Raw genomic sequence first — 26,656 nt, forward strand, 5'->3', positions numbered from 1 at the left:
CTGCCCATATATCTTCTCCTAAAGTATGTGCATTTCGCCACATAGACAAGCTGAATTCTCAGAAATAATAGGCGGTTTTGAATGGTCTAATATATTTCTTTTAAAGTTATTCCAGTTTTTACTTCTTAAAACTTCCAAGTAATAACTCTAAATTATTAAGTCTTCTTTCTCTTAGATAAAAAAAAAAAAAAAAAAAAAAAACCAACTCTTGGATTTTTTAACTCCAATAACCACAGAGAACTGGTTTTAAGAAGTCCTGAAAGTCATCTAGTCCAATTTTAAGAACGTACACAGTTGAACAGGAAAACAACTATTATTTTAAATATAAAATCAAGACGGGTGTCTATCTGAAATGGTACTTCCTTCTAGGACTCTTCCCTGCATTACCTCCTGACACTTATTACTCAGAGTATGTTCAGCCTGTACAGTCATCACCAGGAAGTTTGTTACAAATGTTAGATATTAGGTCCCACCCCAGGTCACAGCGTAACAGCCTGACATAAGGTGATTAATTATGAACATTAAAGTTTAAAAATCATTTTATAAGAACATTCAAATAACCAGTTATCTTTATGTTCCTAAGCTCACTATTCTATTCTTCATATCATAACTCCACCATTCTGACAGTAAAGTAGTAGCAATGACAAACATTGGATTAAGAGGGGAGAGAACACTCAAAAAATGGCTCATTTCTTCCTCATGTAATACACGACCCTAAACCCACTTTTCCATTCCTTCTAAGTAAAAAACCCCTAACTTTATTAAGCGAAGCAAGATACCCAGCTTTGAATAACTTGATTCCTAGTTTTCTTTACAAACAGGTGTATGACCGTATAACTGAGTCAGCTAGTAAAATTTAAGTAGAAGGGTGGCGTGTTCTTCCAAGAAAGATCCTTAGAAGGGAAACAGAATGTGTTCTGATAACCATTTCCCTTTCTCCTGTCTTCTGCCTGAAACATTAACATGATGATGGAGTATGAGCAGTAATACTGGTCATAAGACAAACAAGGGAATGAAAGTCATGCGTCAAGGATAAGAATAGAAAATAAAAAGACTCTAAGCCACTGATCACCATGGAAACACGATGTCAGTACAGCCTACCACTGGATTTCTTCTGTGTCAGGGAAAATTAAACTACTTTCTGTAAGCCACTGTTAGAAACAGTCAAACAGAACTAATAGCAAATATAAATATGGATAGATCAATTTTTCCCTCAAATCATGAGAGAAAGTAAACATTTAGACCCCAAGATTCCCATCTAAAAAAACTATTTTAAATGTAAGTTTTGTTTTAAAAAGATTTTTGGATATGGGAAAATAGCACGGACAGCATTTCGGAAAGATTAATATTTTCTTCTTCCATTACAAAGTCAAAAAGACTTATTGTCATTGAAAACTATTTTTTCACAGATTGTGATTAAAGTTTTCTTTTAAACACCATATGGACCTCTATTATGTATAACTATAATGCACTAATAAAACCATTTTAAAAAAAACAATATGGGACAGAAAAACTATAAAATAACAATATTTGAAACAAAGTGTAAACATGAACTATGAAAATCTAAAATATCACTTTTTGATATTTGTATCATAAAACATGGCAAGTAGCTCTCTTTATTACCCAGTTCTTTATAGACTGCAGACTACCTTTCCTGAAAGTCACATCTTTATTTCTTCTGAACAGCTAATACTGTATTATTCCTTAATAATTTATCAGCATTTCCAAATAAGGATTATCAATGTATTATTTTGTGCCATATATTCTTACTACTTAAGTGATAATCTAATTATTAGATTCATTATCGCAACACAGGTTTTAGATTCCGAACATGGTATATCTGAAAAATCCAATTAAGGTTATTTTGATCACATCCTCTATCTTGGAACAGAAGCTTCTTCTTTTAGTTCATATCTGAAATGCTACTTGTGTGTATATTTTTCTCCCTTGTTCTTATTCTTCCTCTAAAGAAAGAATTGTTCATTTTCTTGTCATTTTATCTACCCTAAAAGGTTTCCAGTTGGGGAGTAATGAGAAAATAGTCCAAATCTCTTTAAGTTGCAGGTATATATTTCCAGTCTACTCTGCTTTACTCACATAAGAAAGGGTATAATAATCTCTTAGGATCTATGTAAAAACAATACATGTCTGTGTGCTTCCTTCCTTATAGCTCCTATTTTCATTCATTTTTTTTAAGAATGCCATTGTTTTATTTATCAATATTGTCTTCAAAGAAAATACTGAAGCATCTAAATATTTATAAACTATGAAGAGTTTAGAAAGTTTTTTTTCTATATCAGATCACTAATATAAAAGCCAACTGCATTTGTCCATACCATCAATAATGTTAGAAAAAGTATTTTTAAAAAGATTAAATAATTCTCAATTCCTCTCCAAAATGAATCTATAAAACCAGTGAAATTACCTTGAAGTCCCATCAAATTTTCTCACAGAACTTGAAAAGCTGATTTTAGATGATATATAAGGAAAAGAAATGCCCAAGAGTAGCCAAGGAACTATTGTTGAAGAAAAACTGGTGGGTGAGTAGAAGGCTGAGAAAACTTACCTTCAGATATTAAAAATATGAAGTTATATTAGTTAAAATTATAAGCTGGTAGTTGAATATGGAGTTCAGAAAGGAGCACACACATACAAAGAAACTTGTACTGCATAGCTGCAATGTAGCTCAGCAGGGAAACGATGAATCAATCAGGAAATATGTGAGGATATTGAAAAAGTAAAATTCTACTTCTAAGATCATATACAAAATTCTAGATGAATTAAGAATTTAAGTGTAAAAATCAAAACATTTTAAGTTTTAAAAGAAAATATGTGGAAATATTCTAATCATCTCAGAGTTGGGAAAGATTTGTAAAAAAACAACACATTAAAAAACTACTAATCATAAAGAAAAATATTATTAAACATTCAAAATTAATGATTGGTTCACCAAAAAGTACCATAAAGAGGTTGAGAAGACAAAACCTAAGAGAAAAATATTTGTAACCCAGATAGCCGAAAAAGAATTAACAACTGAAATAGTAAAGAACTCCCATAAATCAATTATAAAAAGACAACCCAATAGAAAATGGACAGAGAGAAAAGGTATTTTACATTGAGTGGAAAGATAAATGGCTCAAAGATATGTGGAAAGGTACTCCACCACTTTGGTTGTTAGGGAAACAAAAATTAGAAGGGCAGGGAGATAACCAAGCATTAGCTAGGACATGGAGGAACAGGAAATCGCAGATCCTGCAGCTGGGGACATAGAATGATTGCTACTATTCTGGAAAACATTTTGGCATTAGTAAAACTGAATCTATGCATACTACAGTGTCCAACAATCCCAAACTTTGGAATATAACCTATAAATACATACATACAAGAAAACATATATGCAAATACATTCTTTTACTTCCTAGAATCAAAATTAGACATTAATTCTGAAATGTGATTAAAAATCCTATAACATCCAAAATTAATATTCATGGAGCACACAATATTCTTTTCCAGGACATCTTATTCATTTACTGCTAAATCCACTAATAAATATCAGCATTATCCTTTTGTAAACACAGAGACAAAACAGATCTGACAGGTCAGTTTTAGATGAAGCATGAATGGCTTTCTGTTTACACTGACAAGTTTATGTCCTTTCAACACCAAAGACTATATCAAGTATTTATCAAAGAAAATCCTTTCTGAAGATTATTTCAGTTTAATCAGGATTAAAAGGAAATAAAAACTTTTATCCTTATCATTCTTGAGTGAAGTAACTTGAGTTTTAATATCTTAATCAGAAAATACACTGAAGGAAACCATATTTGAAGAAACCTGATGTCCTGTGGTCTTCCTTAATAACTGCCCATTTTCAAGAGACTATAATCTACTCCACAGAAAGCCTTCTACATATTCTTGCTATTTGCCAAAACTTTATTTCTGTTAATGCTAAGAAATCACCATGAGTACTTTAATAGTTTTGATTTATAGTCATTAAAACAATAATCTATTATTTTCAGTGTTTCAAACATTTTAATTCTCTTGTGGAGCTACCAAAAAATGTTAAGGAGAAACATTATTGAACTACCTTAGTTTTATTTACATACTGTACTAAAAAAAATCATGAAAAACTGTTTGAAAAAAGGATTTCAGAATTTTTGCTAACCAAATTTTTATGCTCGAAATTACAGTGAAGAGGAAAGAGAATAATAGCTTACCTTGAAATGGGATTTTAATATACTTTGTTGTGAACTACAGAAAAATAAAAAAGCAAAAAATGAGTTACTACCCAAAATGTGTTAAGTCTAAAAAAAAAAAATTAATACCATAATGACACATTCAAAGTCTACATGAAAAGTGCTCAAGCTCTTCTATCAGTAAACCAAGAAAATGTTTCACTGTAGAGACTTAGTTTTAGGGATGTTTATGACCCCTGTGCAAGTAATTTAATTCTCAATATGCTCATTCACAAAAACTGTTAAGACTTTAATTAATGTATTTTTCGAAGATAACTTCTAAAAATTTAAGTAAGACATAAGACAAAAGTCCAGAAGAAACTACCAAGAGACCACAGAAGGTAGCTGATTCAGAAGCTGATGATGAGTCTCTTAAGGATAAAATTACAGCAACCAAACTCACAAGAGACTGGTGAACAAACCAAAATGCCAATGTAATATATTATTTGTAACAAGACATTAAAACTAACAAAAGAATTAACATGTACCCCACCTGCAATGAACAATTTTTTTCTGTAGAAGAACTACCAATTATAGTCAAAAGACTGTTTTTTACCTCATGAAAACAACTGGAAAAATTAGTTGTTTAATATGGAATGGCTACAAAAGTCTAATAAATCCAACTTCAGAACAGTGAGACACTTGTCAATATGATAACATAAATTAAGTCTATAAGACAGAATACCCTCACCCCTGGATGATCTTTAGATGGGCACTACCACATCTTTTATCCACAGCATTTTCACCTTTCTTTGTTACATGTTTCAAGTTCCCTTCTGACTGAAGTTCTTGCTCTTTCTGTTCCTTCTGTCACAAGAAACTTATTTTTTCTAGGTACCTTTTGTATATCTGACCTTCCTAAATGTTGCTTTTATAATAAACTCTCAAGGTTAAATATTATAAATGTACCACCTAAAACAAAAAAACATATACGTTTTGAAGTTTGTTTTTCCATTAATACCAAAGATATGTGCCTGTTTATTTATTATTTGGTTAAGTTTCTCTTTTGATCAATACATTTATGAAGTTGTTGACCATATCAGGGTTAGTCTGTGAGCACAAGACAAAAAAACCAAGATAATCTTGGTTTTCAATTTTATGTAAGTAGTAAACAATGTTCAGTGAAACCACAGGTTTATTTTGACTCCATTTTTTCAATTTACAAATTATTTCATAGTGCATTTTCACAAATATAAGACACATAATTATAAGGTAAGTCAGCCACTGAAGCAAAATGATGCAACAGGGCATGTAAAGCTGATTTTGGAGTTCAAATCCTGTCTGTATTATCTTCACCACTAACAAATAATAAGTAGGTAAACAGGCAACTTATTGAACCTCTTTCAGCTTTAGTATGACCCTTAAGCAAGGGAGAATTTCCACCATCAGACACTAGCATCTCATTAACAATGTTATTTAACTTAATACAATCAATACAACTCATTATTCTGTTACTGTCACATAACTGCCACATATATTTAGTGTATATTTTCCCTTTCCAAATTCTTTCTGGCATGTTTCACTGGGTCTTTATTCTCATAAAATATTACTAGTAAAGGTAACCAACTAGTTCTATAAACTGAATATAGGGGTTGCTTCCTTTTCAGTTTATATACCCATTATTACAAAATACTGAATCTGTATGTATCTTACTACACTTTCTTTCTCTCCCGCTTTCCATGCCATCAAGAACTCTTGCCTATCAAGTCAGTTTACTTGGCAAGTAGATGATAATGATCTACATCTCTGAATGACAATTATTTGGCCAATATGTTATTTCTCCCAGAGATAAAACCCCATTTACAGCAAAAAGTTAATTCCCAGTTAAGAAAGTGAGAAAAATGTTTCTGTGACATTAAGGTAAATCCAGTTTTATAAAGTGTTACCACACTGGTTTAAACTCTTAAAAATGATCCTAAGAGTTATTTAATAATTTATTACAACATCCAGAACCAGTCTCTGAACATAGTTTGTACATATTCATACCATAAAAAGGTTAAGATTTAAAGGAATAAAGTGTTTATAATTATTGCAACATTCTTTACACTAAAAAGCAAAAAGATTAACTCAAACATGCTACTAGAGGAAAATGGTTCTAACGTATATAATTGTCCACCATTGATATTTTTCTAATTCAGCTAAATTTTAAGTATCATGAGATTGAAAACACTAGCTCCAGTATCTATAGCAATGTCTAACATACAGCAGGTATGCAGTGAATGTTTGGAGAATGACTGAATTTAATTTCTAATATATTTACCCACCAAAAATACAAAATAAGTTCTTTAATTCTGTTATAGAGCATTGTGAACTGTGTCTGAAAAAGAATACACGTAAAATGTCTTTTGAAAAACCTTAAATTTTTAAGACTTTTACTCTTCGCCCTTTTTGGTTATTCAATAATACTTTTTAATTTTTAAAACTGCCTTCACTCTCTCCATCATAACTCTGAATTTTTGTAGAATTCTCTGGTCATTGTTCACACACATACATTTACTTTGATTTACACTAAGCTACCTTCCTATAATTACGCATCAAATTTTAATTTTAATTATAAGAAATGTTCCAACAAATGAGAGAAAAAATTTTAAGACCTACATTATCTGCAATCCCCTATGATATGTAAAAGAAAACACTGGAAAACAGAAATGACAAACAAATGGAAACTGTTAAAAGCAACCCAAATGTCCTAAAATAGGAAAAAATTAAAATAATTCAACTGTGGTAAGCTGCAAAATAGCATGTATAATACAGTATCCTTTAGTTTTAATGTATCTATGAACATAGAATATGGAATGATACTACAGAACTAGCAGTTGTCTCTAGAGAGGCAAGATGATAAATTTTTACATTGTTCATTTACTCATTTGCAGTTTTTAAATTTAATTTTGCATTTTGCCCACAAAAAGTCCATCTGATTGTGTAATTTCATAACTAATACATTAATTAATGAAAATTTCATTATTGAATATGTTGGATTTTTCTCCCTTGGATAAATAATTATTGTCATATAATTAGGTTGTCCAACTTTTTTTCCATTACAAAGAACTCTATAGAAATAACTTTAAATTTGAGTTTATTAATTAAAAAAAAAAAAGCAAAGCAGTGGAGAAGATTCTGAAAAATGAATAAAATTCTTTTAAAAATTTTAAAATTACCTCAGGCATACCAAAATCATTAGTATTTGTAAAACAGTGGCCAGGGAATTAATTTTAAATCAAATATTTCTTAAGTTTTCAAAAAATGTACAAATGAGATGCTACAAGTACATAATAAAAAGAAAAGTTAGTCAGCTGGGAAGAAAGGATCAGGCGGTTTCCTGGAAGAGGGAGTATTTCAAATAAGCCTTAAAAGATGATTAGGATTTTAACAGGCACAAATAGTAAGAAAACAAATCTGATTGAAATCTAGTCTGTCATTCATATATAGTCTGGGAAAAGGAATATCCTTTTAGTGGGAAAACAGATTATAATCAGTTCCTGGACATCCTTAAATAACAAGATTAGGAACTTGGAGAAATCTATAATAGTGTAAAGCAGAAAAATGAGATTTGTTCTTGCTCCTAACTATAACCTGAAAAAGATTTTACTTTACTTCCACATAACTTTTAGAACCCAAAGAATATCAACTACTACATGTGATTTTTTACACATGATTTTCATACCAACTACTACATGGAATTTTTTATACATGATTTTCATTAGGATAGTTGTAACTGAAAGAAAAAAACAAATAAACCCTCAACCTTTAATTGTTTTTAGTAGACTTTAAAAATCAGTAATTTTGGAGGTCACACAACTGCATGATGTATTAATCTCTCATTAGCTTGGGTGTAGATGACACCTCTGACTGAAGTCATTTAACAGGTAAAAACTGTTGCCTTTTGCCATCTCCTGTTCTCTGTGGGAGAAAATGCTTTTTGTAGCTTAATGGTTAATTGCCAAGATCAGCTATTCCTGGGAAAAAGAACTAAGATACAAATCATAAAACTTACTAATCAGTAACTTTTCTCTAGATTTACATAACCCAGAACGTATGAGGGTCTCTAGATAACACCCGAAGTGTGAACTAAGAATTTGCTAATCCTGTTCTTTAATTAAAGCAAAATAATATCTAATGAATTATAGAAACCACCCTAGGAGATGATGGCTGATTGTTATCTCAAGGATATTCTGACAGAAGAGAAAAAGAAAAAAATCAGTCCTGGATGATAAAGGACTGCTCAGCAAAAAGTCTTCCTGCCCACTGGCTCCCTGGCTCCTCCTACCCTTTGTGCCACTAAAAATTGCTTAAGATAGTCTGTGAGAACCTCCCATCTTCTTCGGTTTGCTGACTCTCCACATAAATCTTTTTCCTCGCCCCAAGAGGAGTTGATTCATTGGCAAGTAACAAAGAGATCAAAATTTTAGGAGAGGGAATTAAAGACACATTTCAAAGTCTGATGACTTTCATCATATCCAAAATGCCCTATATAAATTAATCTCAGTTCTGTTTTCGTTTGCACAAACATAAAAGTCTGAAAATGTCCAAAATCCAAAACTAAAAAAATAAAGAAAAGGTACTTACTGTAATACAACCTTTAGAAGTTCCTTTTATTTTACCAATATACACAGAAGTAAATATAAAATCCAGTTTTAGATCTGTCTCATTATTAGGAATAACACAGGAAATGTTTTCCATGACTGGATTATATGGACATAATTCAGATGATGCCTAATAAAGAATAAAATGCATACAACCTAAGTATTATATAAATGCTAAAAATAATCAAGGGCAAATTCTTAAAATTACTACTAATAAATTTGTGAAGAATTTTACATTTTTTTTGGTAGGGGGGTACTGGGGATTGAACTCAGGGGTACTCAACCACTGAGTCACATCCCCAGCTCTATTTTGTATTTTATTTAGAGACAAGATCTCACTGAGTTGCTTAGCGCCTCGCTTTTGCTGAGGCTGGCTTTGAACTTGCGATTCTCCTGCCTCATCCTCCCAATGCGCTAGGATTACAGGTGTGGGCCACCACGCCTGGCTACATTGTTCTTAATGTGAAAAAATAGTGACACTTTTTTTTCTGAAAAATATATCATTTACCTTGAAAATATTCAAGTCAAATCCAAAATTAATTCCAAAGGCCTAAACACCAGAAATAATATCCTTATCTGCATCAAAGTCATGGCTTCCCATTCAGTATTTTCTAATTGGCTTTATACCGTTTTAAGTCAACAGATAAATTTAGATTCATGTAGTTCTTTAATTTAAATGAGTTTTAAATACGTTTTTTAAACTCTACAACCAACTTATAGATAGATTTTCTTTTTTTTCCATTTCTTAAAACTGGTAGATTTTTGGATTGGTTAAGTAACTTGCCTAGGTATATAAGCAAGTCAGTAATAAGCGAAAGACTCAAACTCAGGTTTGTACTCAAGGACAAGTACTAAAGCACACAAAATTGCTTCTATTAACCAACACAGTACTCTTGCTACCACACTTTTGTGAGTGGGAGACCAGGGAAACACTGGAGATTGAATACAGGGTGCTCTACCACTGAGCTACACACCCAGTCCTTTTCATTGTATCTTGAGGCAGGATCTGGCGAAATTGCCCAAGCTGGCTTCTGATCTCCTGCCTCAGCCTCCAAGTCCATAGGATTACAGATGTGCATCATTGCACCCAGCTGCTATTACACTTTTAAGGTGCAATGAAAGAATATATGCTCAAGAACCATGTTACATCAAATCTATTATGATTTATTATAGATTCTTCATTTAAAGACAGTCAACCAGAAATGCCTCAAAGTTACCCAAAGTCTCAAAAATCATACCACATACTCTTGAGTAACTCTGCTTTTAAATGATATGAGAATATGTCAAAATTAATCAAATTATTACATATAACTAAAATGAACCAATAAATATAAAAATAATTTTAATATATAAATATATTTCTAAATATATTATAAATATAATATATAAATAATATACAACTAGGCAGTATCAGTAGTAACTGTGCCCTACAATCTCTTCTGAATTTCACAACTTTCAGATGACTTTTCAACTCCATATATATCTAGTCTCCACATTATCCTTCTTTAACATCATAAATGATCTAATAAATTATCACTATAGCAATTATGCATATATACTCACTCCCCTTCTAGCAAATGTGATTAATCCTCATTTAAAACGTACCATAATATTCATTAACCCAGTTCACAAAGCTTTATCATCCTCTTCTTTTACTGCTTCCTATGTTTTTATCCCCAAATAAAAAGGAGAATTAAATCAACCATAAGTGACTCCAATCAATCAGACCAATAACTATGACTTTATTTTAGTGATAAAATAAGAAGCTAGCCCAGCGCATGCCTATAATCCCAGTGGCTCAGGAGGCTGAGGCAGGAGAATCACAAGTTCAAAGGCAGCCTCAGCAAAAGCAAGGGACTAAGCAACTCAGTGAGACCCTGTCTCTAAATAAAATACAAAACAGGGCTGGGGATGTGGCTCAGTAGTCGAGTGCCCCTGAGTTCAATCCCCAGTACTGAAAAAAAAAAAAAAAAAAAAAAAAAGGAAGTGATTTGCTCAGATGCCAGAGCCAGGATTTGAACACATACCTGTGTATCATATTGCCTTAAAAGTATGTGAGGAAAAGGAATTTCTAGTAGCCACAGTACTCTAAGACCAAATGAATATTATACACTATTCTACAAAATGTTTTGATAAATTTTATGTCCAATGAGAATCAAAAAAAGTATTTAAGTCAAAGAATATTTAGACAAAAAATATAAATGATTAGAAAAAAAAGTGTCATATTCCTTTCACTTCAAAAAACCAAATTATTTCACTCAAACTAATACAAAAGTTGTCTCAAAATACCAACTAAGAAAATTTACAATTGTATTACAATATTCTGCCTATTAAAAGAAATAATGATTATCCAACAAGTATATTTCATTGTTAATCTGAGAGAAGGCAGAAATAAATTACCTGTCTAGATTCACAGGTAACCAGTGGTAGTTCTGACAATGGTAATTCAGAAGGTCTCTCCTTTTCATTAGTAATCTCATAGTCTTTCTTAGATTGTAATTTAAGAATTCCTGAACTTTTATGATCAATGGGTCCTTCTTCATCACTGGAAACAACAACTAAAAAGGAAAAATGTATTTTGAATATGTCACAATAATCATCAAATAAAGAACTTTCTAATTAATGTAATATCTTGAAAAATCTCATTAATCATCTTAACTTATTCAATTTAGAACTAGATTAATATTCTTTATCTTATTTACCCTAGTTCTATACCATGTTTCCATATCAGTATTATTATTTAGTTATCACCTGCAACTTTACCTTCTATAGGACAAAGAAGTTTAAAAATGTTTAAAGCCATAAGGAAAACTGCTCTAGTCTGGGTATTAAGTGTTCCCCAAAGGTTTGTGTTAAAAGACTTGGAACCCAAGGTGGCATTATTGGGAGGTGAGGGAATCTCTAAGATACAGAGCCTAATGGGAGGTCCTTAGGTCATTGAGACGTGCCCCTAAAGGGGATGTGGTGCCCCATCTGTCCAGTCATTCCCTTTGCTCTGTGACTCATAATACAAGTTGTTTTGCTCTACCACGCACTCCCTATCATTGCCATCTGCCACATTCACCAGAGGTCCACCCAATCTTGCATTGGAATCCACAAAACTGTGAGTCAAAATAAACATTTTCTCTTCATAAGTTAATTTTTTCAGGTATTTTGTTACAGTGATGGAAAGCTAACTAGTACAAGACCTTAGGAACACTTCTATTTCTAACAATATAGTGTGCCATTACACTAAATTGCACTTTAAGCCCAACTATACCAGTTGCTTATGAAAGGGATAAATACATAGCTAAGGGAAGATTTGAGAGACTACTTACTATATAACCTTTAGAACCTTATGAATTTTTTTGGACCATGTAAATGCATCAACTATTCACATATTCATTATATAAAAATGAATGATAATAGTTAAATAGCACTTAAACTTGGCTTCATCAACCAAATGAAAATAATTAATGGTCCTTAGAGAATCTTTTTTAAAAACACTGAATTGAATCACAGTGATTAGTTTAAAAGAAAAAAAAGTTACTTTGCTTCTAAATGCTCCCTTCGTTTGCCTAAGTTGATATTATAAGATTTGTGAAGGAACCCTCAAATCCCAAGACATTTTTCCTAAAAGTTAATACATTTTACAGTGATGTCATAACAGTTTATTGCCTTAGCAAAATTTGTTTGAGAAGAAAACACTCCTGAGTAAATCGGAAAAAATTAAGTTCCTTTACAATTCTTCTGTTACTTACTTGGTTCAGCTGAGATCAATGATTGATTCCCTTCACTGTGTTCACTTAGAAGAGGCTTTTCTACTGTATTCAACTCATTCTTATCCTTCTCAATCACAGAAGAAATCTCCACTGTATTAATGGAAACAGAACTCCCAAAATTTTCAGTGGTTGAATAGTCAGCAGCACTTTTGGAGGAAGCACTCAAATCCAACTCCTGACTACCACATGACGACAGTTTAGTAAGATCACTTTCTACAGGTTCAGGTGTATTATCTTCAAGTAGTTTTGGGGCCTGATGATAATCTTTACCTGACTTTTCAAACTCATTAGAGACTGTTGAGTCATCTTCTTGTCCTTTCTGAACATAAATGTACAGAAAAATTAGCATTTTTATAATCTGGCTTCTTTAAAACACTTTTTTAAGCTTAACCTCCTAAAGAAAAACATAAAATATTACATCATTTCTATAACTACATAGATAGAAAAATACACAATTATTATACTTGGCAGTGTCTCCCATGTATAGAGATATAGGATTTGGCCTGTCCAATCTGATGCCTAAACAATTTTTTAAAGGGTGAGAGGGGAAGATGCCCATCTTTACAAATGGTTCAGATGGTCTCTCATGATCTACAACTTTAGAACGAGAGAATTTTTTTTCAAAAGTAATAAGGTCATAAAACCAACTACTTTGATAACAAAAGCAGAAAATTAAAAGCAAAAAGGACAACATTAAAAATTATGAAAACCACTGCCTTCAACCTCTCCATGACTCTATAAATCTAAATCTTGTTTACATTTATAACCAAAGGCACTTTGAGGTTCTGAAATGATTTGTAAATCAAAGGAATCAAAAAGCTACCTCCTTATAGTTTTAATGTGTAAGAAGTCTTTGAAAATAGGAACTATATGTATTAGATATGACAATTACTTACAATAAATTCCCTAAAATTACATAAATATGAGCTTAAACACTACTGGAAAAAAAGTCTAATCACAATTTTATAGAGCAAGTGACTGGACGGTATGATTAGTAGATGGTTAAAGGAAAAGAAAACAAGTCTGAAGGACTTGTGTATACCAGTCTTATAAGTACAGGAAAAACTACACGGATACACACCAAATTACTAAGGAAAGAGTAGTATCAGAGAAAAAGAAACTTTCATTTTTTCACTCGCTTAAAATGTGGAATTTGTTCCAATAATTGTATTACTGAGAAAAGATACACATAAGATATTTTTTAAATAAACAAAGCTAGGCCAGGTATGGTGGTGCACTCCTTAAATCCCAACTGCTTAGGAGGCTAGGGCAGGAGGATCACAAGTTCAAGGTAGCTGAGCAACTTTGTGGAACCTATCTCAAAATAAAAATTAAAAGCACTGGGGATGTAGCTCAGGGGTAGAGCACTTGTCTAAAATGCATGAGGCCCTGTGTTCAATACACAATACTGCAAAAAAGAAGAAGAAGAAGAAATAAAACAAAGCTAGAAAAGAACCAAAAAACAATTAAAGGAAGCTGATGAAAGAAGAAAGTTGGGAGAACATTATTGGACTACAGTCAACCCATTTTTATCACTGCACAAAATTATTTCCTATGACATCTAAACACCTCTACTTACTGTTTGTTCTACTGGCTTATCCAAAGAAGTAGAATTATGAGAATCAGATAAATTATTTCTGAGTCTTCTTCTTGTCTTCCTGGAAATCAGAGCAGGTTCCATTTTTGAATCAGAAGATATAACATCCTTGTTTATGCTATCATCTTCAAGACAGTCAGGATCTCTACTTTCAAGGTCTTGAAAAAAAAAAAAAACAGAAGAGGCATATATATGGCCATAAAGTATAAAAAGAATTCCTTTTAGAGGAGTTCAAACAAATGTCCATCAAAACTGCTATACTACTTCCAAAGCTCATGATAACAGAGATTCACTGTTAAATTACAATGCTGATATTGGATGAATATAAAGGCATATCTTTTTTTTTTTTTTTTTTTTGTGGGGCTGGGGATTTGAATCCAGGGCCTCATGTTTATGAGGCAAGCACTCTACCAACTGAGCTATATCCCCAGCCCAAAGGCATATCTTTTATTAACCTATTTACACAAAGTAAATGTTCATTATGCAATGGATATAATATGAGGTGAGGAAAATACATGAAGAGGGAATATCCTTTTTGGGAGCAATCAAATTGGAGGAACCAAACCATGTTTTTCCATTTGCTAAGAATTCATTTGGTGGTAATATAACAAAAAAAAAAAAAAAAAAAAACAATAAAATCTAGAAAATTCATGTCTTAAAAATATTTTGATAATTCACTGTGATTTTATCAATTAGTTATCTTTTTAAAGCATCATTCTAAAACCCATGCCAATCATCATTAAAAATGCGTGGTTTTTCATTTATCAAATAGATGTACTAAACAAAAATATCTTCTAGTACATGTATGATTACACGAATGATATGAATCTGCATTGTGTACAACCAAAGAAACAAAATTATGTACCCCATTTGTGTATAATGAATCAAAATGCAATCTGTAAAAAATTAAAAGCTAAATAAAAATAATAAAAAAATAATAATTGTGGAAAAAATCTTCTAAAAGTTTCTACCTAAATAAATTAAAGTTATCCTGAGTTACTGTTTTCTAAGATATATTACGAGAGTATCAACTCAAAGTTTACACACGGCAAGTCAAAAGCGGTTTACTTTGATTCACAACTTACATTTGTCTAATACTGACTAGTGTGACCTTTACGTTCATTTGACATGATACACCTTCTCTTTATTCTTGTTCTTATTCTATCTTCATCAACTCTTAATAACTAACATCCATGATAATATATCTGTATCATTCTATAAAAGGAATGTACCAGGGCAGAACTGAGGATAAAAACTCCAAAGATAGTCAATTGCCTTTCAATTTCCAAAGAAAATATTCTACTCCCTCTCCCAGGAAAACAAACTTCCCCCAAATCATCAACACAATATTTTAAAAAGCATTTTAAAATTTTTTGTAATATTTTAAATTATAAAAATAGTCTAATTTCTAAACAAAATATATTAAGTTTTATAATATAAATATAAACACTACAGTAAAAGACTACTGGAAATAAAGGAGCTTGAGGAAACTGTTTTACAGTTTTCCTTTAAACAATTTACTTTTCACACATTAGTTAAGCTTATCTCAGGAAAAACAGGAATAATTATTACATAGAGCTACGTATTATAAAAAATGGATTCTAAAATATATATGATTTAATGTGGAATGTTCGTAGAAAATAAAATTAAATAAATGAAAAAAATATTTTAAACAAAAGAAAATTAGCCAGGCACAGTAGCCCACACCTATAATTCTAACAACTTAGGAGGCAGGGGGATCCCAAGTCTAAGCCCAGCCTCAGAAATTTATAAAGGTCCAAAGCAACTTAGCAAGATCTTGTCTTAAAATTTTATTTAAAAAAAAATTTTTTAAGAAGTACTGGAGATGCAGATCAGTGATAAAGTATCCCTGGTATCAATACCCAGTACAAAAAGAAAAAGAGAGAGAGAGAAATAAGGAGAAGAATATTAAATATTTCCAGAGTATGTTTATGGTAAAAGCAAATTCCACAAGACAAACATATTACAAAAAGAAGGGTACACCTGGGGTTTAATTCAGAATTTTCATTATTTTATCAGTTTACATTAAACAATTAGTATTAGACACAATTATCTATAGGAGAGCAAATATCCTAAGTTTAAATAAATGTTCAATAGCTAATTTCTTTAAGAACACTTCACGTACCATTTTACCTTTAAGGATTCAAAACACTATAAAGTGCTTCTTTTATTGTGCATTTTTTCCCTGACGCATTTATAAAATTCTCCTGTGACCCTGAGGTAATTACAGTCAGTCCTTCATAGGCACATCCATGCATTCAACAACAACTAAGGGTGTACTGTGTGATTAGGCCTCCCATGTTTACATCTGTACTGAATATGCACAGACTTCTTTTTCTTGTCATTATTCACTAAGCAATACAATGCAACAACTATTTACACAGCACTTACACTATGTCATGCATTACAAATAATCAAGAGATTAAAGAATACGGAAGGATGAACACAGTTTACATGAAAATACACATCATTTCATATGTAGGACTTGGGCCTCCACAGATAATTGGTGTCTGCACAGGGAAGGGCGGGAGGGAGGAACATATTGGAACCAATCTTCTATGGATACAGGGGGACAACTATACTGAAGGAAACAAATAAGAAAACTTGCTATTCAAATATTCCTACTCTCTTTAGATAAACAAGCAGTAGAAGGAGAGGGCTAAAAATTATCTTGAGAGTATCTATTTCTAGGAAAAGCATCATTTAATACAAAAATAAACATCTTTCATTATACTGATAGTACTTAATGACTGAATATTTTTCTCCAAAGATTTTCCTCATAAGAGTTCAGCTGGCTTCTCATATACAAAAAATTTATTAGTCTAGTTTCCTTTTGACTTTTTCTCTCCTGTGAAAAAGGTTACTAAAAAAAATTTTAAATAGCTGTGTCTGAAATGAAGTACATAAGTATTTCATAGTGATTAAAGGAAGTTTCTACCTTGTAAATAACTTACAAATAACTCAGAAAACAAACTACCTTGTTTTAAATTATGTATAATCCAAGAGACCCCTGGAGGTGTTTCACAAATGACTAATACAGTAAGTTGTTTTTGTACAAATTTTGGTAAAATATTTTTAAATCTTCAAAAAGAGATGAAGGAGAAAAAAATCATCAAATCATTAATCCTATATATGAGGAGGTCTACAAAGAATTTTCAGAAGTCTGGGATATATTTACCTTCAAATTTGCTAACAGTGGCTTGTTTGGCATCCTTCTAGAGTTGAGAGAAATTCTAATAAATAAAGAATGTATTTCACAGTAGAAGAATAGACATTGAGAAGCTAATAATAAAAATTCAGTTAGCAATAATATCAATATTCATGAAAACAACACTTAGAATAGCTAAATGAACATTACAACTTTATAGCTACATCTCTAGCCTCCACACACACACACACACACGAAAGAAACAAACTAACAATACTCAAATTTAATTTTTGGTTTGGGCAAATAAATCAAGAAATATGTACTAAAGTACAAAAATAGTAGAATTTGCAAATTTCTTTGTGTTGCTAAATAATCTCCCTTTGCATTTGTATCCTTCCCATGTAAGATGAAATATTTATTTATAACTTAAATGTACTATAAATGTGGTAAGCAAAAATTCAAATTCCAACAGTTTTCTAAGGTTCACAAACCTTTAGGCTGAGTGTCAGACATTAGAAGAGAAAGGCCATCATCATCTCTTCGCTTTTCTTTAGTATGTACAGCCTGCTTTGCAGAAATGTTATCTACTGTCTTACTTGATTGTGAATCCCTGCAAAACAGAATTGTATTATATTCAATTCACATAAAGCCCAAATGAACTTAAAATCCAATTGGCATGCATTCAAAATAAAAATCCAATAGGTTACACATATATTCCTACATAGAAGACTAAATGATCTGGGCAAAGAAAAAATACTCAACTCAGATTTGAGAAGTTTATACCTTAGTTCCACATGTCTTTGGATAAAACAGGATATACATATTAAAGGATTATGTACATGTAAAATGAGCAAAAGAATAATCTTACAAAAATATTAAATAAGTTGAAGAGGTTTGAAAAGTAGAATTCTAAGAACACAAGTTTCCTAATAATCAAACTTAAGCCAAAGCTAATTATTAATAAATTTCAAGCATGGTTCACATATCAAAAGATAAATAAAAAATGAAGTCCAGAGTATAGTAACAAATTTAAAAATAGGAAAGAATTTAAAATCTACAGTACTATTTAATAATTTCATATATAAGACTGAATGAAAAACAAGTTTGGGCATGATAAGCATAATATTTCTAATAAAATTTTTCAATATAAATATACTATCATATGTAAGTACACACATGAAATCAAATTTGAAATACAGACAAAAAGGATTCAAGCTATTTGGATCACGGATAACTCTATGGATAGAGAATAACAGACTCAGGAAATACAATATAAATGAGGTCTTAACTTTCTATTCTATTTCTTTTTTTTTAAAAAAAGACAAATTTGATAGAAAAAAAGGAAACTACTAGCTAAATCTGAGTAATGTGTACTGTGATATTATTCTCTGTACTTGTTACATATTTAAAATAACCTAATTTTATTAATTTTACAACTATGATAACTACAATAAATGAAAAAAAATTACTATAAAGAACAGTAATACAAATGCTTCTTTGACAGTAATGATTGGGAATAGGAAAAATTAGTTATAAGTTTAAAAGCAACAGTATCCAAATACTAACAATGTAGTATCATGGTAAAAGGAATACTTATTACTGTTATTACATTGCTTATCCTTTTCATATTTACTTTGGTATAATTTTCTTTACCTTTATATTGGAAATTAAATGCCAAATATTCAAAATCAAAAGACTCAGCCACTTTTCACCTACAAAAAAAGCTTCAACCAAGTCAACTCATTTCAGTTCTCAGTCCTCAAGAATCAATCTTGAAGGATAAGAGATCTAAACACACTATCACAGAGTTTGTTTCATTTATTGAAGAAGAAGGTCTACTGAAAAGGTCATTTCACACACACACCCAGCAAAATGATCACTACAGGCACTATAAATAAAGGTAGAATATGATCTAAATGATGGAAAGAGTAAATGCTCAGATACTCATGCTTCTCTTGAGGCAAGAACAAATGGGGTAATAGTCCTTATTTTTCTAGCATAATACACATTGGAAAAAAAATTAAATTTTAACTGTAAACTACATATGAAGTGTAAGGTTATAGAAGAAAGATGTTATAGTAGGGAATTTTCTTGACCAAAAAGAAGCCTTAAATGGTCACTGGAAAACAATGAAAATGAGTAATCAATAATTTTCAAAAGATAATGTCATTTAATTCAAAGAGCATATACAATGAAGTCAAACACAACTATATCATCTCAACCAAAATATCAACAAGTTAGAAAGTGAGCAGAATGCATCAGACATAACTATCCTATGTTCGTATATGCATACATGACCAGTGTAACGTCACATCATGGACAACCACAAAAATGGGAGTTATAATCCATATATGTATGATATGACAAAATACATTCTACTGTCATGTATAACTAAAAAGAACAAATAAAAAAAGTTTAAAAATTTAAAACAAATATCAACTAGTTGTTTTGTAGAATTTGACAATCTCATTCTAAAATGTACATGGTATAAATCACACATATTTAAAGATACTTCCTGGTATACATTTTTAGATAGCAATTTTGAAACATTCTACCCTGTTGTGACAAAAGAAAGTAAAGGAACTGGGAATACTCAAAGTCCCTGAAAGAGAAATACTATATATATGCACATTACTCAAGTTAATAAATAGATGTTGAAGAATATGGACAATATGCACCAGGGAACTTCCCGTACTATTCCCCTACCTGCCCTCCTACCCCGACCTAAATGAGCTCGGTCATCAAAACTCCTCCCATGACTTGGTCCTGCTAAACCCTAGAAAATCCAGACACTTGATGCAGCCCACCACCACTTTCCCCTTGAAAAATGTGCCTCTCCGTTGCTTAATAAAGCATCACTGGTCCATTGAGGTGTTCCTCCACTTTCTTTTTCTTTTTGTATTCTCCTTCATGTGCTTTCAGATGTACTAAAAGTTTAAAAACAAATATTTTGCAATGCAATAAAATTCTAAGAATTATTTTTTAAAAGAAGGTACACTACTGCACAATATAGTGACTACAGTTAACAGTAATGTAGTTTATTTCAAAAAACTAGAAGGATTTTGAAAGTTTTTATCATAAATAAATGTTTGATGAGATAAATGTGTTTAACCTGATTTAAACATTATGCATTACATGGTACCCCATTAGTATGTCTAAATTTTATGTATTAGTCAAAAAATAAGGAAGATTTTAAAAATGTAGGAAACCAAATAATATCTCTTAAAAAGTTATAAGAATGCACAAAACACAGTGTGGTATTGGAAAAAAGACAGGCAGAGACCAAAGGAATTAAAAAGAGAACCCAGTAATAAACCCTCAAAAATTTTGGTCAAAATATTTTAGACTAAGGTGCTAAAATCATTTGATGAGGAAAGGGTACTGGGAACACAAAAGAGTAACTAATATACAAAAGAAAGACACTAGATTCTTACCTAATAACATATGGAAAAAATAGCTCAAAATGGATCAAGGACCTAAATATAAGACAGAAACTATAAAACCTTTGCTAGAGAATACATAAGGTGAAATCTTTATGACACTGGATTTAGCAATGATTTTCTGGAAATGACAACAAAAGCAGTCAGTGAAAGAAAAGATACTCTGAGGGAGAAACCAGACCTGATTATAAAATGAAATTATAAGAACATTATGATAAAGAACCAACACCCGGAGAAAAGGTTAATTTTTCCTCCCCTGTCAACCTTTCTACAGGGAATCTAATTCAACTACCTACTGGATTGTAAATAGCTGTCTCTAGGATTCTGCTTACTCCCTCCTGAAATGTAAACACCCCTGTGCCAGAATTCAGGTTCAACAGATGCCTGTGAAAAAAAGTCATTTCTTATACATGGTAACTTTCTGAACTGTAGGAATGTAGCTACATCACTTAATTGCTAGTATAAATTGTACTGTGCCAATTAACTGCTGTCTAAACTATAACTCTGCAGGCTTAGTTCTCAGAAATATAGCTCTTTAAGGAGATAAACTCAAGTCGTCTTGAGTTACAGCTGCCTGTGGTGAAGGTCACTTTGTAATAATACTCACAGGTGTTTTACTGTCTTTGTTCTATATCTGTGAACTACTTATAATAAATTCCCTGTGCATGGTCTTTGTCACACAGGCCAAGAATTCAAACCCACCAATGTTGTAATGGTTAAGAAATGATGTCAAATTTCCTATAAAAAGTCCCATGTTACTTAGGCTCCGGGCCCAGAATTTCAGAGCACTAGCTAATCTGGGTCCCCAAGCATAAATAAACCTGAGTTCTGAGTGGTGCTTGGTCTCTTGCTGAGCGTGATTTTCCATAACAATACAATGGATTTCTTTAAAATTAAAACTTTCAGTGCATCAAAGGAGAGAGAGAGAGAGAGAAAAATAACCCACATAAAAGATTTACAAATCATATTATCTCATAAGGGATTAATATTAAGAATAGACAGTGTACAGAACTCTTACAACTCACTCTCCCCTAAAAGAACCCAATTTTAAAATTGGCAAAGTACTTACAGAGACATTTCTCCAAAGATACAAAAATAACCAATAGCATGAAAAGATATACATAACTAATCAATAAAGAAATGTAAACCATAACAACAGGGACAGACTATTTCACACAGATTAGAATGGTTATTTTTTAAAAACACAGAAATTAACAAATGCTGGCAAAAATGTGGAAAAACTGGAACCCTTATACACTGTTGGCAGGAATATAAACAGCACAGTCATTATGGAAATTGGATGATTCCCAAAAAAGCTAGTTCCAAAATTGTCATATTACAAAATGTTAAACATATTATTACCAGTCATTTAAGCAATTCTATTCCTAGAAAAATGCCTAAAGGAATTGAAAAGAGGGACATGAACAGATTTGTGCATTCCACTTTTCATTGCAGCACTATTCACCAAAGCCAAAAGGTGAAAACGACCCAAGCGTCGATTAACATGTGAACAAAAAAACCAAATGTAGTATATACAGACAATGCTATTGGGCTTGTAGAAGGAATTAACTTCTCATAAATACTTGTAACATGAATAACTTTGAAGAGATTATGCTAAAAACTCAGTCACAAAAGGACAAGTATTATCTGATTCCATTTATAGAAGGTAACTGAAATAGGCATATTCATAGAGACAGAAAATAGATTAGAAATTACCAGGGGTTTAGGAAAGAAAATGGATAGTTGTTTTTTAATGGTAACAGAGTTTTTATTTAACAAACCTTGTGATGGTTGCCCAACAATGCAGACAAACACTGAGGACATGCTGTAAAAAATAAGCCACTAACTAAAAGATAAATGTTATTCCACTTAAATGAGGTACTTAACACGGAGGAAAAAAGTAAAATGAAGGCTACCAAGGGCTGAAGGAAGGGAGAAATTTGAAGTTATTTGTTTAAGGGGTAGGAAGTTTCAGTTTGGGAAAACAAAACAAATGTTCTGGAAAAGGATGGTGTTGGTGGCTGCACAAAAATGTACGTGTATTTAATGCTCCTGAAGTGTACACTTGAAAGTAGTTAAAAGGGAAAACTTTGAGTTACATACATTTTACCACAATATAAAAATACAAAAAAGAAGATATTAAAATGCATAATAAATAAAGGACATGGAAGAACTGGTCATACTAGTTTCATAATATACCACAAAATATCAACAAGAATAGTACTACAGACCACCATATGAGAAACAGTTGGCAAATAATATATAATAATTTGATATATGTTAGACAACAGAATTATCTTAAAATACTAGAAAAACAAAAGTTTTAAAATAAATTTGTAATGGGATAACTAGATGGCACTATACTATTCTATAAGGTAAAATGATCTGCTAATGAATAAAATTTAAGTTGTAAGATTTTTCTTTAACTAAATCAATACAAGCAAAACACTATATTTACCTCTGTAGAAGAGCAATTTCCTGAGAATTGAAGTAAAGAAATTATAGAGAAAAATATTCTCAGACTCAACCACAGACATGGTAAACTTTATATATGATCAACTAAAATCATCAAAGTAGAAAGGAATATTAAACCCCAAAATGCATCAAATAAGGTAAAAAAAAAAATCAAGAGAAGAAACAGGACTTCCAGTTTCTAATGCTATATCACAGAAGGCTAGAAGTTGTCACTCCGTCCAAACAATAAATAAAAAGCTAAACAAACTGAAAAACTAACAAGTTTCTTCTTCACTGTGAATGAGACATAGGTATACCCAAATTGGAAAGAGTCAAGTTCATATAAAGCATTACTACTTACTTTCCAAAGTGGAAACTTTCCCAGGAACTACTGCCAGAATAAGAAAAACTAAAACTAAACTGTACTTGAACTACTAGAGGCTCACTGTAGACAGATTTCAGTTAAAAGTTCTAGGAAACTTGGTCATATAGGAGGTGAATTTTACTTCTGGGAGATTAACTGAGTTCTCACATTAGAGAAAAGAACCTCATAGTTCAACAGAGGAGGGAAAGGTAAAGATTTTAAACACAGCAGAGCATTCCGCTCTTCTTAATAAGGACTGTCCTCAAGAAAAACTATTTTACCAGAGCCTAAACTGTTAGTTTTTTTCAGAGCTTAATCAACCTAAGGAAAGGGAAGTATTCAACTCAGCTCCGTCTAGCATCCCACATGAGAGAAGTTTCTGGATTCAGCTTAACCTGACGACAGTTATCTTGAGTTGTAAATGACATAACCTCCTCGGAGTAAGTCTGGTTAATTTTCCCTGACTAGGTTTTCAGTATACTATAAACAGGAAAACAAACAAACATTAGAGTGAGATGTGGAGCTTTATAACCAGAACCTGGCACCAGAAATGAGCCTGACTCTTTGAAATTAGCTTTAAATAGACTGGTATAGTACGGCTTGAATGAAGTAAATTTTGTACTGATCACTTCTCATACAGCCCTCCTTCCGACCTAAACTGCAGGGCTCTACCAGTCTTACGACCCAGGATCACACTTCTGTCAGTCTCCAATATGCTGCACTTTGTACAATCCTGGATCTGTTTACCTCTTTTCTTTTGTTTCACAGCATTTTTGGGTCAGTTCTCAAACTGTAGGACTGGGTTGTTCCAGAACAGATAGGAAACTATGGAACTCCAGGATGATCTAGACTTCCCTGAGGGAGAAGGTAAATACCTAGTTCTACCCATTCTAAGCATGCCGTCATACCTTAAGCAGGGTGGGGGAACTAAGGTAGATGAGAAGCACTTGTAAAATTAACAGGCTATAGGAAAAGGCTCATTAAAAGACAGAATTTAGAACTATAGGATGCTTCCCGGATCCCTTTTTTTTATTTTTTAGCTGTTTAAAGACCTTTATTTTATTTACTTATATGAGGTGCTGAGGACCAAACCCAGTGCCTCACACATGCTAGACAAGCACTTGACCACTGAGCCACATCCCCAGCCACCCAATGCCCTTCTTTCTAAAACCACATTATTGAAAACATATTCACAGCAGCTGCTTTTATCAAGTACATCATTCCTAACTAGCCAAAGCGGGGAAAATAACAAAATACATTAAAAGGCAAAAAACAGGGTTGGGGTTGTAGCTCAGTGGTAGAGTGCTTGCCTAGTACATGTGAGGCACTGAGTTCAATCCTCAGTACCGCATAAAAATAAATAAATAAATAAATAAATAAATAAATAAATAAATAAATAAGTAAGTAAGTAAGTAAGTAAAGGTATTGTGTCCATCTACAAATGTGTGTGTGTTTATGTGTGTGTATGTATATATAATTTTTTTTAAAGGAAAAAATATAGTTTGAAGACAGAGCAAGTGTGATAACCTGATAGGGGCTGTTGGAATTAGAAGGTTGGGAATTTAAAAGAACGTGATTAATATACTAAGGGCTCAAACAGACAGATGTGAAAACTAATGAGCAATTTAATCAGAGAAATGGAAAGTCTATAAAAGAATCAAAAAGAAACTCTAGAGATCAAAATAACTGTAACAGAAATAAACAATACCTTTGATGATTTATTTGTGGACTGTACATGGAAAGAAAAGAATCTCCTAAGCTTTAGCATATAATAACAAAAAGTTCCAGAATGGGGCGGGGGTTGAATAGGAGGAGGAGGAAAGGAAGAGAAAAAGGAAGAGGAGTGGGAGGAGAAAGAGGGGAAGAGGAAGGGAAGGGAGGGGAAAAACTAAAAAAAAAAAAATCAAAATCAAAGAACTTTTGGATAACTACAAAGGATGTAATGAAGGCATAATGAGAATATCAAAAGAAGAAAGAGAGAAACAGAAGATATATTTGAAACAACAGTGCTTGAGAGTTCCCCCAAATTAATTTATTATACCACAGCACAGGCCAGGAAGTTCAGAGAACACAACAGGATAAATGTCCCCCAAAGTGATATATAGGTATATCATATTAAACTGTAGAAAATCAAAGATTTTTAGGAGGGTGTATTTCAGTAGCAGAGTGCTTGACTAGCATGCAAGAGACTCTGGGTTAAATCCCTAGCAAATCACCTTTCCAGAGAAAACAAAGAAACAAACAAACAAACAAAAAAAATTCATAGAAGGAAGTGGTGTGGGCCTTAACCATAGAGAAAAAAAAGATTAGAATTGCATCTGACTTCTCAGAAACTATGTAAACAAACAAACAAAAAAAAAGTGAACAAAATCTTTAAAGTACTGATAGAAGAAAACTTGAAACCAAGAACTCTGTATCCTTAAAAAAAAAAAAAAATTCTGTATTCTGTATCCTACAAATTACTCTTCAAAAGTGAAGGAGAAAAAAAAAGACATCTTACAAACAAAAATACACAGCACTCTTGCCAGCAGACTAGCCTTACAAGGAATGTTATTTCTTCAGAAAGAAGGCAAAGGCTATAGTGAGAAACTCAAATCTACATGAAGAAAAGAAAAAAACTCAAAGAAGGAATAAGTGAAGGTAAATTTGAAAAGTTGCATTTCTATTATTAAACTAAGAACCTATATTATTAAAGAAGAAAGATATAAGCAATCTAACTCTCCATCTTAGGAAAGTATAAAAAAAACACATCTATTCTAGAATAAGAAGGAAAAAAGTACAAACAAGAAAAGATAAAAATTAGAGCCAAAGTTAAAAGAAATTGAAAATACAAAATTGATTTTTAAAATCCACAAAATCAGAAGTCATTTATTTGAAAAGATAAATAAAATTGATAGGCCTCTAGCAAGCTAATAGAGCACAAATTACTAATTTCACAAATGAAAGAAGAGATGTAACTACAAATACCAAAGGCATTTAAAGGGTAATAAAGAATTTTATAAATAATTTTATGTCCACAAATTTGACACCAATTCCTTGTGTACCAATTCCTT

The 26,656-nt window shown here is 31.8% G+C and overlaps 1 protein-coding gene across 8 annotated transcripts in view; it reads right to left on the reverse strand.

The window, feature by feature from the left end:
* SENP7 (SUMO specific peptidase 7) overlaps positions 1-26,656 on the reverse strand; it is a 130,371-nt gene that overhangs the window by 23,751 nt on the left and 79,964 nt on the right. For all 8 annotated transcript variants that reach the window (XR_013757405.1, XM_079101379.1, XM_079101382.1 and 5 more), the window contains 6 exons: positions 17,837-17,955; positions 14,159-14,334; positions 12,559-12,898; positions 11,219-11,376; positions 8,802-8,948; positions 4,218-4,251 (listed from right to left, as the gene is read on the reverse strand). Coding sequence is in view for 7 of the 8 variants with exons in the window: in XM_079101379.1 (XP_078957505.1) it covers positions 4,218-4,251; positions 8,802-8,948; positions 11,219-11,376; positions 12,559-12,898; positions 14,159-14,334; positions 17,837-17,955 (974 nt within the window). In the remaining variant the exon portion in view is untranslated. The remainder of the gene's footprint in view (positions 1-4,217; positions 4,252-8,801; positions 8,949-11,218; positions 11,377-12,558; positions 12,899-14,158; positions 14,335-17,836; positions 17,956-26,656) is intronic.

The sequence above is a fragment of the Sciurus vulgaris genome, assembly GCF_902686455.1.
Source record: "Sciurus vulgaris genome assembly, chromosome: 10".
Classification (NCBI taxonomy): domain Eukaryota; kingdom Metazoa; phylum Chordata; class Mammalia; order Rodentia; family Sciuridae; genus Sciurus; species Sciurus vulgaris.